This window comes from Megascapheus bottae, chromosome 6, assembly GCF_031878675.1.
Source record: "Megascapheus bottae isolate mThoBot1 chromosome 6, mThoBot2.hap1, whole genome shotgun sequence".
Taxonomy (NCBI): domain Eukaryota; kingdom Metazoa; phylum Chordata; class Mammalia; order Rodentia; family Geomyidae; genus Megascapheus; species Megascapheus bottae.
In genome coordinates, this window is record NC_143514.1 from 54,797,942 (window position 1) to 54,812,238 (window position 14,297).

Below are 14,297 nucleotides of genomic sequence, written 5' to 3' on the forward strand. Positions count from 1 at the left end.
CAACAAGATCCAGGTGTTTCTCTGTGAGATCAAGAAAAGCACTAGGATCTATACTCATTATTGTATTCTTGATCCTAGCACTGAAGCTTCCATCATCAGCTTTATTAATCTATAACTAAATCAGTCTTCAGGACCTGGCCCAGCTCACTCTATCATTTATGATGCCAACAGTGAGGTGATTCTTCTTGGGAGATATAGATGCCCCAGAATCCTATCCTTCGTATTAGCCAGGGCATTACTTTCCAGGAACTCTGGAAAACTAAATTCAGTAACTAAAGCCATGTTCATTTTCATCTCTATCCTTTTCCTTGCACTGGAATGTTGATATGGATTTACCAGCTAAGGTCCAACAGAAAAAACAGTTAATCAGAGAAATTTGGCTAGCCATATGACTTAGTGGCAGAGCACATGCAAGGCCCCGAGTTTGACTCCCCAGTCCCAAAATGAACCAGCAAACAATTAAGAACCTCAGAGGAATTCACAGATAAATCAGCTATTAAGATTTGTTTGGGGGCCAGGAGTTTGGCCTAGTGGTAAAGTGCTTGCCTAGCATGCACGAAAAACCGGGTTCAGTTCCTCAGTGCCACAAACGCAGAAAAAAGCTGGAAGTGGTGCTGTGGCTCAAGTGGTAGAGCTGTAGCCTTGAGAAAGCCCAAGGACAATGCTCAGGCCCTGAGTTCACGCCTCAAGACTGGCCAAAAAAAAAAAAGGATTTGTTTGGTTTGATGAAGATGGCTCCCAGTGGTTCAAAGAAATGAGATAGAGCCAGGTGTTTGTTTTTTCTATTCCACACTTTAAAAAAATTATCATTAATTAGCTGTACAAGCAGGTTTTATTTCAACATACCAATGTATACAAACAAATGTTCCTTAATTAGACTCACTCTTTGTGTTAATTTTGTTTAGACTTTTTCCCCAAGTCAGACACCTGAAAAAATGGTTTAACTCAAGTGCCCTGGCTCACAGTTGTACAGCTAGGTAACTACCAGAGCTGATGGTATGATTGCTCTCTTTTACCGAATAGAGACTAAACACTACTGAACTGTCTCACTCAAGTTGGTCAATGTGCTCAGCCCAGTATTACCTAAGTATGGTATGCAAATTAAATCTGAACTGATAACCCCCCCCTTCTTTTGGTAAAAATTCTAAATTACCTGTAGATGCTTTTATACTAGAATGGCAGAGTTAAACATATGTGACAGATGAATGGCCCTTCTTTACCATCTGGCCCTTAGGAGGTAAATGCACTGACCCCTATGTTATAAAACAAGCTGAAGCCCAAAGGTACTAAGACAGTGGACAGCAACATCCTTCACCTGAGGCTGCGGGAGCGGGGCCGCATGGCTGGAGACTGCCGTCCCTCCTCATCTGGTACACTTTCTGTGCTGAAGTGTTTTGTCAGAAAGTGCAGCTCATCAGCTGTAGGCTGGAAAGGCAACTGATGCAGCTTTTCTTGTGAGGAACACGATGACTAGAGGGGAAAACATTCAAATCAGCATTAAAGCATCCAAGCACGGAAAAGACAACCTGCTGATAGATTTCCTGGTCAATAAAAACCCAAAGGAGGCCTTCTTTCCCAGCTCCCTCTAGTCTGAACTAGCCATGATCCTGCTCACTGGAATCTCTCACAGACCTCAGTCCTGAGGAAGCCAGGACACAGAGTCCACAGGTGGGAGCTGAACCTACACCCTCACGAAGTCTAAGAACCCCATAACACCTAGTTGGTGCCTTAGATGATAAACAGCAAATACTTCTACCTGAACCCTTTGCCTTCAATAAAGCTTCTAACTCATTGGAATAGTAAGGTAATTAGTATTTCCTGGCTTGAAAAATATTCCAAATATGATCATATGCAGCTAACATCTCCTTACTTTTTCTTTCAGGACTTGAGAGAACCACCCCAAGGACAGCTCAGCAAAGTTTCCTTTTGGTTATAAAGCCAGAGAGCTGGCCGTGCTGAGATTAAGAGGGCTGTAACTAGATGCTAGGGAATAAATTGCTCTTTGGGAGCGAAGCATACTGGTAAGAGTGCAAGCCTAGCATGCATGAAGCCCGGGGTTCAATCCCTCAGTACCACAAAGACAGAAAAAGCTGGAAGTGGTGCTGTGGCTCAAGAGGCAGAGTGCTAGCCTTGACCAAAAAGTGTCCAAGGACAGTGCCCAGGTCAAGCCCCAGGATTGGATGCCCCCCTCCCCCCCAAAAAAAAAGAAAGAAAAGAAAAAAAAAAAAGAATATCACTTTTCACTTTAGGGCTGAATTTAGACTTGGTCTGTAACAATCATGAATTCTAAACATAGCTCAATACTTGACAATTTCTGACAAGAGCCCACCATTCACAGAAGGCCATTTGGGGGAGCAAGCAAGTACCACGGTAGGAGTCTGCAGACGTATCTGCTGTAGTGGCAATCAAAATGGCTTCAGGATCAGGGAACAACCCCCTTTCCTGTTAAGACTTACAGAGGATAAAAAATAAATAAAAATTAAAATTAAAAATAAAATAAATCATTTGTCTGAATAAGGAATTTTGGGAAAGGGGGTGTTTATCTGGAAAAGACCTTTAGATCTGCTGCCAAAGACCAATGAGATCTTTGAGTTAATTTGAGTAATATCTATGTCAAAAGAGGAAACGATACCATTTTTCCTTGTATGGGATTCATGTCTATAGACAAACTAAGCAGGAATGACTAGAAGAATGGTGGAAAAAATGGGGACATGGTCATTAAGTCTATGGCCTGAAAATCCCAAAATAACAATGTGTCTGACTCTTCCCAGAAAAAGTTTGCTAACCCTACTATCCTGGCTTTAGTAAAAAGTTGCTCAAAGAGGTAAGTTTACGGTTAATTGTGCATAATAGCAATTAGCACATCTGTTATATTTTAGGCTAAAACCATTTTTCATTGATACACAAATGTAAACATCAAATAATAATTCTTTTTTTTTTTTTTTTTGCCAGTCCTGGGCTTGAGCTCAGGGCCTGAGCACTGTCCTTCGATTTTCTCAAGGCTAGAGGTGTACCACTTGAGCCTCAGCACCACTTCCGGCTTTTTTCTATGTATGTGGTACCAAGGAATTGAACCCGGGTCTTCATGCATGCTAGGCAAGCACTTTAACCACTAGGCCAAACTCCCGGCCCCCAAATAACAATAATTCTTATCTTCCTTTTGGAAGGAAGAAGGCTAGAAAGTGAGGGTCTACCAGGTCTTTGAGATATGAGAGAGATGGTTTTCTGTTCTAGAAATAAAGTTGGGGGAGGAGGGTAAGGGAACCTGCTTAGAAACTCCCATGGTTGGCAGAAAGAAAGTCTATCCTCAAGCCCTCTAACTTCACTAGAAAGACTAACTCCTGACACAGTTTCTGGCTAATTATTCTGAAGATACTTATAGATCTGGCTATGTCTATGAAGGGCCATCAACCCTATTTCCCCCTTAGCACTTCACTGAGTTTGGAGGAAAAGCTGAGAATCATTTTGCAGTTTGGATAGAAAGCAATAATCCATAAGGAAATACTTCCTCGAGGTGAAGGACAAATGAATGGCCAGAACTGACTACTTACTGAGACAGTGGAGCTGGGAGTGTTGGTTCCATAGCCTGAAGAAGGCAAAGAGGCCAAAGACCAACGTCGTCCATCAGTCCTATGAAGAAAAAGAAATGTAGGCATTCTTCCAGGTTCCTACCCTGCCTGTGTGCACCCATCAGCATCTGTTTTACAGGTGATTCATTGGTGGGCTCCTCTTTGTCTCTAAACAGTACTTCTCCATCCATATGTGTTCTCATGTCTCTCCTACGTGGGATCTCTTGTGTGGTTTCTACTGCAGAGACAGACTTCACTGACTACAGAGTCTATTACTTTGAATAACAAAATTATGGGGGGAGGGAAATGGGGACAAAAACATGAGAAGGGGTATCAATGTGTGAAGTAATGCTCATTCTATCTGGCAAATATAACTAACCCCTCTATTAATTACAATAAAAAATCATTTTTAAAAAAGAACAAAATTATATAATACTGTGGTTCTGAAGTTTTTTTAATACTTTCAACTTTAATTTCAGAGAATTTGAGAGAAAATTCTTGCTATAGGAATCAGTATAAAAAACTTCCACTAAAATGCAGCTGTTTCCTTTTTTGTGTGTGAGAGATAGGGGAGGGAGTGTCTCATTATGTTCAAGGCCAGGATGGCCTTGAAGTTTTGGGATCCAGTGATTTCCTGTCTAAATCTCCACAGTGCTCGAATTACAGGTGTGTACCTCCTTTTGCCCAGCCTTTTGTTTTTTTTGTTGCTGGTACTAGGGCTTGAACTCATGCGCTTGCTTAGTTTTTTTTTTTAATCCCTCCCCATCAAGGCTGTTGCTCTACTACTTGAGCCTCACCTCCACCTTCCAGCATTCTACAGGTTAATTAGAAAATAAGAGTCTCAGATTTATATGAGACTTTAAACTGGGACATTTAGATCTTAGCCTTTTGGGGTAACTATGATTACAGGTGTGAGCCACAAGTTTCTGGCTTTTTCCTCTTTGAAGGCTCTGTGTGAAGGGCTCTTTGCTGGTCCTCAGGCCACTGAGTTCACAATCCCATCTGGGTCCTGGGATGGTAAATAATTGTAGGTTGCCTAGAACCCATTATTAGTCTTTGAGAATATTTGCCAAACAGTGACAGTAACCTTATGCAAGATGAGGGAGGTGACATAGCTTTGGATAGATAAGAGATTTACAAGGTTTCTTCCTTCTGCTCTAAAAAGTGGGATTCTCCAAAGCTCTTATTACAAAGAACCATAGTTATGTGATGGAAAAGATTAAGCAGGTATCTAATTTGAAGTTTTTTGTAATATGGACATGCAATTCTCTGCCTAGACTGTGGAATATGGCATAAAATATTCTTTCTCTTTAAACTTGATAATATAGTCAGCTCAGGTTGAAGGTGAATAAAAAAATATCTTTGCTGCTACTCATGAAGAATCTCAGCACTCCAGCAATGGAGGATCTTTTAAGTTCTTATCATAGTTCACAGAGAAAACCCCAAGATGCAGAGATTTAGATAATTTGTTCATGTTATGCCATGTTTAGTTATGGTAGGGAAGGGGGCAGGAAGGAGGGCAAAAGAAGAATCTTGGTAGGGCTTCTCATTTTGAAGCACTCTTTCCCACACTTATCAGTGTTGAGAGGCTTTTCTACTGTATTCTGTAAGGAAAGAGCTAGGGATTCCATGCCACATGCACATGACTTTAACTTCATGCCACCTGAAAGCATATTTAATTCACAACTCTACTGGAACCAATCTCAGAGAAATGGGTTCTCAAAAGGGTGCTAAAACATAATGTCTTGTCTGATCTCCTTCCGGAATCCCAGAACTCTACACAAGAAAACCACTTAATTCCAGGAAATCAGAGCCAGCAAAGATGGCTTCTAAGCTCTTGTCACATGCCTTTTTTTCCTGTTACTTTCAACCTTTTTAGATAGAGATGGAAGCCAATTGCAACATCATCATTTATTCACATATACTGGAGATCACAGAAGCCACCAGAATCAGTATGAAATGCCACTATAAGTTGTAATGGCCACTTCATTGGGATACCGAGAAAAGTTTTAAGAATGAGGGCAACATATCCATAGGCTAAGAAGCTTGTAACTATTTAGCAAATTCTTGCTCCAAACTCATGAACTCTGAGCGTTGGTTCCAGCAAGTGGCAGGACATCTCTTTGATAGATATAAAAGGCCCAATGTTCATAACCACAATCAGAACAGAATCATCACAACCAGTTCTCTCATCAAGCACAAAAACACAAGGCATACTGTCTGGCCATGCATAATAGTGGCCCCCCCTCCCCAATCCATCCACTATTACCTGTCTGCTCTATGGCCATGGCTGTGGTGAAAAAACATATATTATAATGAGAACTAAGAGAACCATAAATAATGACTTATCTGTTTTAATCCAAGCATTTGGCTCTACTTTGGCAGAGGCAACCCTTTCTTATTTAGCAATGTGTGGCACTTTAAAGTGAAACTGTATGACAAATCTATCCTTGGCATTTAATTAAATCTACCTTCCATATGATATCCAAACCAGTATGATCCTACAGGGTTCCAAGCCTGATTTCAGTGACACAGGAGCCAACAATTCCTTCAGCAATAACCAGCAATTTTTCCTACTATGTATAAAAGGATATTTCAGGGATCCATGTTCCATGTATAGGACTCAAATGTTATGCCTTCTAGCAAAGATCTGTTTGGGTATCATTGGCAATTCCCCAAACCTCTTAGTTGTTTTTACTCCTGAAGCCTAAATAAAGTGAATCAAAGGACATCAATGGACCCTGTATTTCCTTCTGCCCAGAACAGTCTCATGCCTGTATTCTCACACCCAACACAAAAGCTGCTTCTCATCCTTCAGGGCCTCTCATAGGACCACTCAGTAGGAGACAGTTGAGCCCACTTCCATCCTATCCTTTTTTTTGGGGGGGATGAGGGGGTTCTCATGGGGCTTGAACTCAGGATGGGTGCTGTCCCTGAGCTCTTCAGCTCAAGGCTATCCACCATACCCTTGAGCCAAGCCCCACTTCCTGTTTTCTAGAGGTTAATTGGAGATAAGAGTCTCAGGTTCTTTTGTGCCCAGGCTGAACCTTGATCCTCAGATCTCAGCCTCTTGAGTAGCTAGGATTATAGGCATGAGCCCTCTCACCCCACCCTTCCTATTCTTTTTGCATCATTATGTTCTTTATCTTCATATTTTTATCAGTGTGTGTATATGTATGTATATCTGTATATGTTTGCTTGTTCATTTATTGTCTGTTACCTATAATGCTCAGTTATTCAATAAGCAATGAGTGTTTATTATGTACCAGGAGATAATTTTCAACAGACTAAGGTATCTAATAAACAGTCTAAGGTGTCTATTAAAGGTGATTTGATTATGGCTGAGGTAACACAGAAAATGTGTATATAAGAGAAAAACAGGTATTAGAAAGTACAAGTTTAAAAACTGACAGGGTTGGAAGTATGACTCAGGTGGTAGAGTGTCAGCCATGAGCAAAAGCATCATAGTTTGAGCCCTCTCTCTTTCTCTCTCTCTCTCTCTCTCTCTCTCTCTCTCTCTCTCTCTCTCTCTCTCTCTCTCTCTCTCTCTCTCTCTCACACACACACACACACACACACACACACACACACACACACACACACACACACAACACACCTGTATTATTTGATAGAGCATGGTTGGATTGTACGGTTAGGGAAGGTCCCTCTAAGGAAACAACATGTAAGATGAGATTTGAATGAAAAGAATTATGGAAAAGAAGAGAAACAGCTTGTTTCTCTCTCTTTTTCCTTTTATTAAACAAAGGGGACCAGTATATAGACTCTAGTAAGATTCTAAGTTTCAAGAAAGAAGGGACTGTTGGGCACCATGGCTCATGCCTGTAATCCTAGCTACTCAGGAGGCTGAGATCTGAGCCTCTCGGTTTAAAGCCAGCCCAAGCACTACAAAGCCCTGAGACTCTTATCTCCAACTAACCTTTAGAAAATGGTAAGTGGGACTATGGCTTAAGGGTAGGGCATTAGCCTTGAGCTGAAGAACTCAGGGATTGCAAAAGTATCAGATAGGGGTCTGGTGGTAGCCTTGAGCTGAAGAGCTCAGGGATAGTGTCCAGACCCAGAGTTCAAGTCGAAAGAAAAGAATAGAAAAGAAAAAAAAAAAGAGGGAGGGGGGAGGGAGAGAGGGACTGTGTATATTTTGATAGTACAGTATTTTTCAGGCAGGGTCTTGCTTTTTTGCCCTATCCAGCCTGAATTCCAATATACCTACTTACAAACCACCCACATAACTAGAATGACAGGTATTTACCACTATACCTTGCTTTTTGGTTAAGATGAGGTCTCTTAATTTTTTTGCCTAGAATAGCCTCTACCTCCTAAGTAGCTGGGATGACAGATATGAGCCAATGTAGGCCTGGCTAATCTAGCATATGCTTATACTATTAACTAATCCTACCTGAACCCTTAGCTGACTAATTGGAAATTTTATGATAGAGGAATCCAGGGGACAAATCTGGATGAGACTGCTTATAAGCAAGGGAACTGGGTCAGGAGGGACCCAAGTTAGCTATCACATCTCCCTACTGTATATGTCCTTTCCTGCTACACAGAATGTGGACAGAAATGGGATATATTTTTTCTGGGTTGTAACTTGAATAGTATGTAAATATTATGTCTAGAAGCCTGTTCTTTTTCCGTTTTTTTTATGTGCTTGTCCTGGAACCTAGAACTCAGGGCCTGGGCACTGTCCTTGAGCTTTCTTTTTTGCTCAAGGCTAGCACTTTACCATTTTGGACCACAACACCATTTCTGGTTTTCTGGTGGTTAACTGCACATAAGAGTCTCACAGACATTCTTGACCTGAGCAGGCTTTGAACCTTAGTTCAGATCTCAGCCTCCTGAGTAGCTAAGGATTACAGTGTGAGCCACTACTACCTATCTATCCAGAGCTTTTTTTTTTTTTTTAATTTTTTTTCTTCAAGGCTATACCCTACCATTTGAGTTACAGCTCCACTTCTAGATTTTTGGTGGCTAAATGGAGATTAGAGTTTCACAGACTTTCTTGACCAGGCTGGCTTTGATCTGTGCTCCTCAGATCTCAGCCTATGAGTTGTTAGGATTACAGGTATGAAACACTGGCACCCAGCTTATTGTGTCTTTTTTTTTTTTTTTTTTGGCCAGTCATGGGCTTTGAGCTTAGAGCCTGAGCACTGTCCTTGGGCTTTCTCAAGGCTAGAACCCTTCCTCTTGAGCCACAGCACCACTTCTGGCTTTTTTTCTATGTATGTGGTACTGAGGAATCAAACCCAGGTCCTCGTGCATGCTAGGCAAGGACTCTACCACTAGGCAAAACTCCTGCTCCCCGCCCCCCCCCTTGCAGGGGAAATAGTTCATTGTGACATTTTCACAATGTATTCCAGTCAATCTCTATGGTGTATTTTTAAAAAGTAGTCTGAGCCAGGTACCTCTAAATTCTATAGAAAATAACTGAACACCTGGTAGTCTTTCTATGCCCACACTTGGGTAAAGCTGATGTGGGAGGTATGTCTTCTAGCCCTTGGAACTGGATGAATTAAGAACATCATTTTGAGCCAAGTGCCAGTGGCTCATACCTGTAATACTAGCTACTCAGAAGGCTGAGATCTAAGGATCACAATTCAAAGCCAGCCCAGCTCGAAAGTCCCTGGAGACTCATCTCCAATTAACTACTAGAAAACCAGAAGTGGCACTGGCTCAAGGGGTAAGGTGGTATCCTTGAGCTGAATTGCTCATGCTCAATGCCTAAGCCCAGAGTTCAAGTCCTACAACCCATGACTGACAAAAAAAAAAGACATCATTTTAGAAACTGCTGGGAGGAAAGAACATTTTTCCCATTGGTCACTATAAGATAGCTCCTATTTGAGATATAATGCTTTGGAATATACTCTTAGAGCACAGGACTTTGCAGTTGCTATTATAAAAACTTATTTGTGTTTACTTTTCCATTCTATTCAATTTAGGGGGCTGGGAGTTGGGCCAAGTGGTAAAGTGCTTGCCTCGCATGCACAAAGACTTGGGTTTGATTCCTCGATACCACATACCATAGAAAAAAGCTGAAAATGGTGCTGTGGTTCAAGTGGTAGAGAGCTAGCCCTGAGAAAGTCCAAGGACAGTGCCCAGGCCCTGATTTCAAGGCCCAGGATTGGCAAAAAAAAAAAAAAGGAAACAAAATTTTAATATGGTAATTATAAACTGAGAGAAAAAAGCAGGGAAGGACATTTATGACCCATAGAATGAAGTAACTTAACCCACTTGAAAGAGCATTGACTCAAAGGATGAATTTGTTACTCAACTAACATTCATGCAGTACCATACATATTAGTTACAGAAGAAATTTTCTGGCAACTTACCTACGGGCAGGAACAAAGGAAAAGTGAGCAGGTGCATTTGGAGAGAAATTTCGGGGGCTGTCCAAAGGACTGTTACCTATGACGGGGAATAAGAAAGAAACTCTGTGAGATCTGATTCTGAAAAGGATTGATGGGAATTCTAGGCAAGGCACCTTCCTATAGTATTAACACAGTATAGCATCGATGCTATGTATAGCTTTGATACAGGCCCATTATTGTTTTAAATTTGTAAACATTTAGTAGTCCATACACTGGGAGTTTGGCCTAGTGGTAGAGTGCTTGCCTAGCATGCACCAAGACCTGAGTTCGATTCCTTGCTACCACATTGAAAAGCCAGAAGTGATTCTGTGGCTCAAATGGTAGAGAACTAGCCTTGAGGAAAGCCCAAGGACAGGTTCAGGCCCTGAGTTCAGTCCTCAGGAGTGGGGAAGGGGAGGAGTTTAGTAGTCCATAAGTTTTCTCCCATCATGACTCTCAGACATCCACTATTGGTTCCTACCCTCCACTCTATCTTGTCAGGACAACTCAACATTCCAAAGGCTTAAAGATTTCTTCAAGCCAGTGGCAGTGGCTCACACCTATAATCTTAGCTAATTAGGAGACTGAGAACTGAGGATCGCAGTTCAAAGCCAGCCTGGGCACGAAAGTCTATGAGACTCTTATCTTCAATTTACCACCAGAAAATGGGAAGTGGTGCTGTGACTCAAGTGGCAGAGCACTAGCCTTGAGCTAAAGAGCTCAAGGACAGTGCCAGGCCCAGAGTTCAAGCCCTATGACCACCACCACCATTACCAACAAAAAGATTTCTCTAAAGGCATCTAGCCCAAATGTTCCTTGTACATCTTTCCCTGTATATTGCATTCAATGGACTAATCCAGAAATATGTGCTTTAAGGGGAAACAGATTTTCAGATGAGGACTCAGGACAGCAATGTACATTAAAGTAGATCATACACAGGTCCCCCAAGAATATAAAACATGGCCAGGAGTGTGATCTAGTGGTAGAGTCGTTGCCTGGAATGCACAAAGCCCTGGGTTCCATTCCTTGGTACCACATACACAAAAAAAGGTGGAAGTGAGTTGTGGCTCAAGTGAAAGAGCACTAGCCTCAAGCATAAAAAGCTCAAGGACAGTGCCAAGGCCCTGAATTCAAGCCCCAGGGCTAGCAAAAAAGAAAGAAAGAAAGAATTTAAGAAAAAAAATATATAACACACCTAGACTCCTTACAATATAGGAATTATGGTCATCTCTTAGTTTTCATGTCTCCTGTAGCTTATTAATTTAAGCTCAGAAGCTTTGAATAAAACAGTGAGCTAACATTTATATTAGTCATATCAGTTTTTAACCTAACCCTGTCATACTTCTCTGGTACAATCTTCCATCTGAGGGTGGTACTTAGGAGTTTACACTTAGCAGAAATTGTTAATCTGTCTCTGCCCAAAATGCTATGGGGAGCCGCATGTGGTGGCTCATGCCTATAATCCTAGCTACTCGGGAGGCTGAGATCTGAGGATCACGGTTCAAGCCAGCCCGGGCACAAAAGTCCATGACACTATTTCCAATTAACCACCAGAAGATTGGAAGTGGTGCTGTGGCAAAAGTGATAAGACTGCTAGCCTTGAGCTAAAGAGCTCAGAGACTGTGCCTAGGCCCAGAGTTCAAGCCCCATGGCATAATAATAATAATAATAATAATAATAATAGTAATAAATTATATATAAAAGGCCATTTGGAAATATTCCATGTTGTGCTGACACTCCCCAAACCCTTACTAACCTCCCCACATCTAGGCTAACCTCTGTGAACCAACATCGACTATAAGGAGTCTAAGTACCCCAGAGCCTGGTAGTTCAGTGTGCCCTAGTTTTCTCTTGGACAGTTGATTTCCTGTAGGGGGTATGGATATTCCAAAGGGCCATGAAGGTGCCCTATTGTTGCCTGTTATCTAACATAGCCTAGATAGCAATACTTCAGTGTCTGTGGGTAATATAAAGATGTTCATGGGCTGGGAGTTTGGCCTAGTGGTAGAGTGCTTGTCTAGCATGCACGAAGACCGGGGTTCGATTCCTTGGTACCACATACATAGAAAAAAAGTCGGAAGTGGTGCTGAGACTCAAGTGGTAGAGTGCTAGCCTTGAGAAAGTCCAAGGACAGTGCTCAAACCCTGAGCCCAAGCCCAGGACTAGCAAAAAAAAAAAACAAAAATGTTCTCTTTGGTTGAACTAATTAATTAGGAAGAGGCATCCTCAGCTTCCTCTCATCTCAAGGTTTTATCTAGTAGATCTGCTCTCAACCCTAGTAATCCTGGGTTTTCCATGTTCTGTGTTTTAACTATTCTTTTTATCTACTAGCTGTACTAATAAGCCAAGTGATCAAGTATCAAAACTTTGACAGTACTGAGATTTTCTAGACAGGCTCTTTACTCGAGTCACAACCCCTAGACCTTTTGGATCTAGTTACTTTTCAAATGGGATCTTGCTTTTGCCCAGGCTGGCCTGGACTAAAATACTCCAATTTATGCTTCCTGCATAGCTGGAATGACAGATGTGCCCCATCATACCTAGCCTATGTTTTTAATTTATTGAAATGGGGTCTCACGAACTTTTTGCCTGGGCTTGCCTTTAATTGTGATCCTTCCACTGCCTCTTGAGTAGGTTGAATTACAGGTATGCACTGTATGTGGTTAGATCCTCTCCTTCCTTTAAAATTCTATTCTTAAACCAGTTGTGGTGGTTTGTGCATACAATCTCAGCACTTAGTATGTTAAGGCAGAAAGATTTTGAATTCTTGACTAGTGTATTGAGCGAAGACAAAAAGGTTTTGAAGCTGGCCTATAACCCTAGCTACTAAAGAGGCTGAGATCGGAGGATCGCCATTCAAAGCCAGCAGGGGAATTAAAGTCCATGAGACTTTTATCTACAATTAACCACTAGAAAACAGGAAGTGAGGCTGTGGCTCAAGGTGTAGTAGTCTTGAACTGAAGAGCTCAGGGACAGCACCCAGGCCCAGAATTCAAACCCAACAACTGACAAAAAAAAAAAAAAAAGCTTTTGAGACTCTTTCCAACAATAAAAAAGCATGGTTATATGTGTCTATCGTTTCAACTGTGAGAAGCATAAATAGGAAGAGTATGATTGAGACTAGAGCAGGAATAAATGTGAGACCCTGCTTGAAAAATATCTAAAGTAAAATGAGCAGGTGGTATAGTGCAAGTGTTTGAATACATGCCTAACAAGCACAAGGCCCTGAGTTCAAATGCTAATATTCCTACCACAAAAAAAATTTTAATGTTTCTCGTACAGTTAAGTGGATAATCTTCAGAGAAATACTTTGGAAAATGTAACTGACAAATTTTTAAGTAATAGAATGACAAGCACAGAGCAATACAGTAGAAAAAGTACAATGGACTGAATATGGATTAAAAAAGAGAGAGAAAGCCGGGCTCAGGTGACTCATGCCTGTAATTTTAGCTACTCAGGAGGCCGAGATCTGAGAATAACAGTTCAAAGCCAGCCTTGGGACAAAAGTTTGTGAGACTCTTACAGCCAGTTAACCACCAGAAAACCAGAAGTGGCATTGTGGCTCAAAGTGGTAGAGGGCTAGTCTTGAGCTGAAGAGCTCAGGGACAGTGCCCAGGCTGAGTTCAAGCCCCACGATGGACCGAAAAGAGACACACACACAGTGGGATTGACCGGGGCCGGCAGGGGGAAGTTTCTTTAATAACTTAAATGAACAGTGATTAGGGGGAACCGGGAGCTGATGGCTCATTCCTATAACCCTAGCTACTTAGGAGGTTGAGACCTGAGGATCACAGTTCAAAGCCAGCAAAGCACGAAAGATCATGAGACTCTTATCTCCAATTAACCACCAAAAAAATTAAGTAGAGCTGTGGCTTAAAGAGCTACACATACTAAAAGAGCAGTGCCTAGGCCCCAAGTTCAAGTCCCACAGCCCCACAAAAATTAAAATTAAAATAATAGGGGCTGGAAAGAACATGTACACCTAGAGTTAATTTGTAACATTATCTATATCAATGGCTTTTTCTCAATCATACATTGAATCTTTGATGACACCTACCAGAACTAAAAGCACTGTACAATAAGTGTATTGTCATTTCAGTGTCAATAAGTACTTACCAATTTATCAATATCTAAGTTTAGAGATTCGATTGCTAGGAATTTTAGAGCTGGCCATAATTTAAAATATAAGTTTGAAGAAAAGAAATGGATTACAAGTTAGGAAGTTGTTGCCAGGACATAGACAACACAAATCACTTTATACGTGACTGAAATCAGAGGCAAAAAGCTTCTGCGACAGGGAAAATAATGATGAATTCTGCCACTTAGCAGTTGAAATGGTAATAAAGGAACATTCACTCCCAGG

The 14,297-nt window shown here is 41.4% G+C and overlaps 1 protein-coding gene across 2 annotated transcripts in view; it reads right to left on the reverse strand.

Annotated features, from left to right (window-relative positions):
- Positions 1-14,297, reverse strand: part of Mast2 (microtubule associated serine/threonine kinase 2) — a 112,936-nt gene that overhangs the window by 22,554 nt on the left and 76,085 nt on the right. Inside the window, exons 6-9 of one of the 2 annotated variants that reach the window (XM_090334940.1) lie at positions 9,917-9,992; positions 5,839-5,859; positions 3,552-3,630; positions 1,316-1,470 (exon numbers count right to left, since the gene is read on the reverse strand). In XM_090334940.1, the coding sequence (XP_090191066.1) occupies positions 1,316-1,470; positions 3,552-3,630; positions 5,839-5,859; positions 9,917-9,992 (331 nt within the window). The remainder of the gene's footprint in view (positions 1-1,315; positions 1,471-3,551; positions 3,631-5,838; positions 5,860-9,916; positions 9,993-14,297) is intronic. The other variant, XM_090334942.1, reaches the window with a different exon arrangement.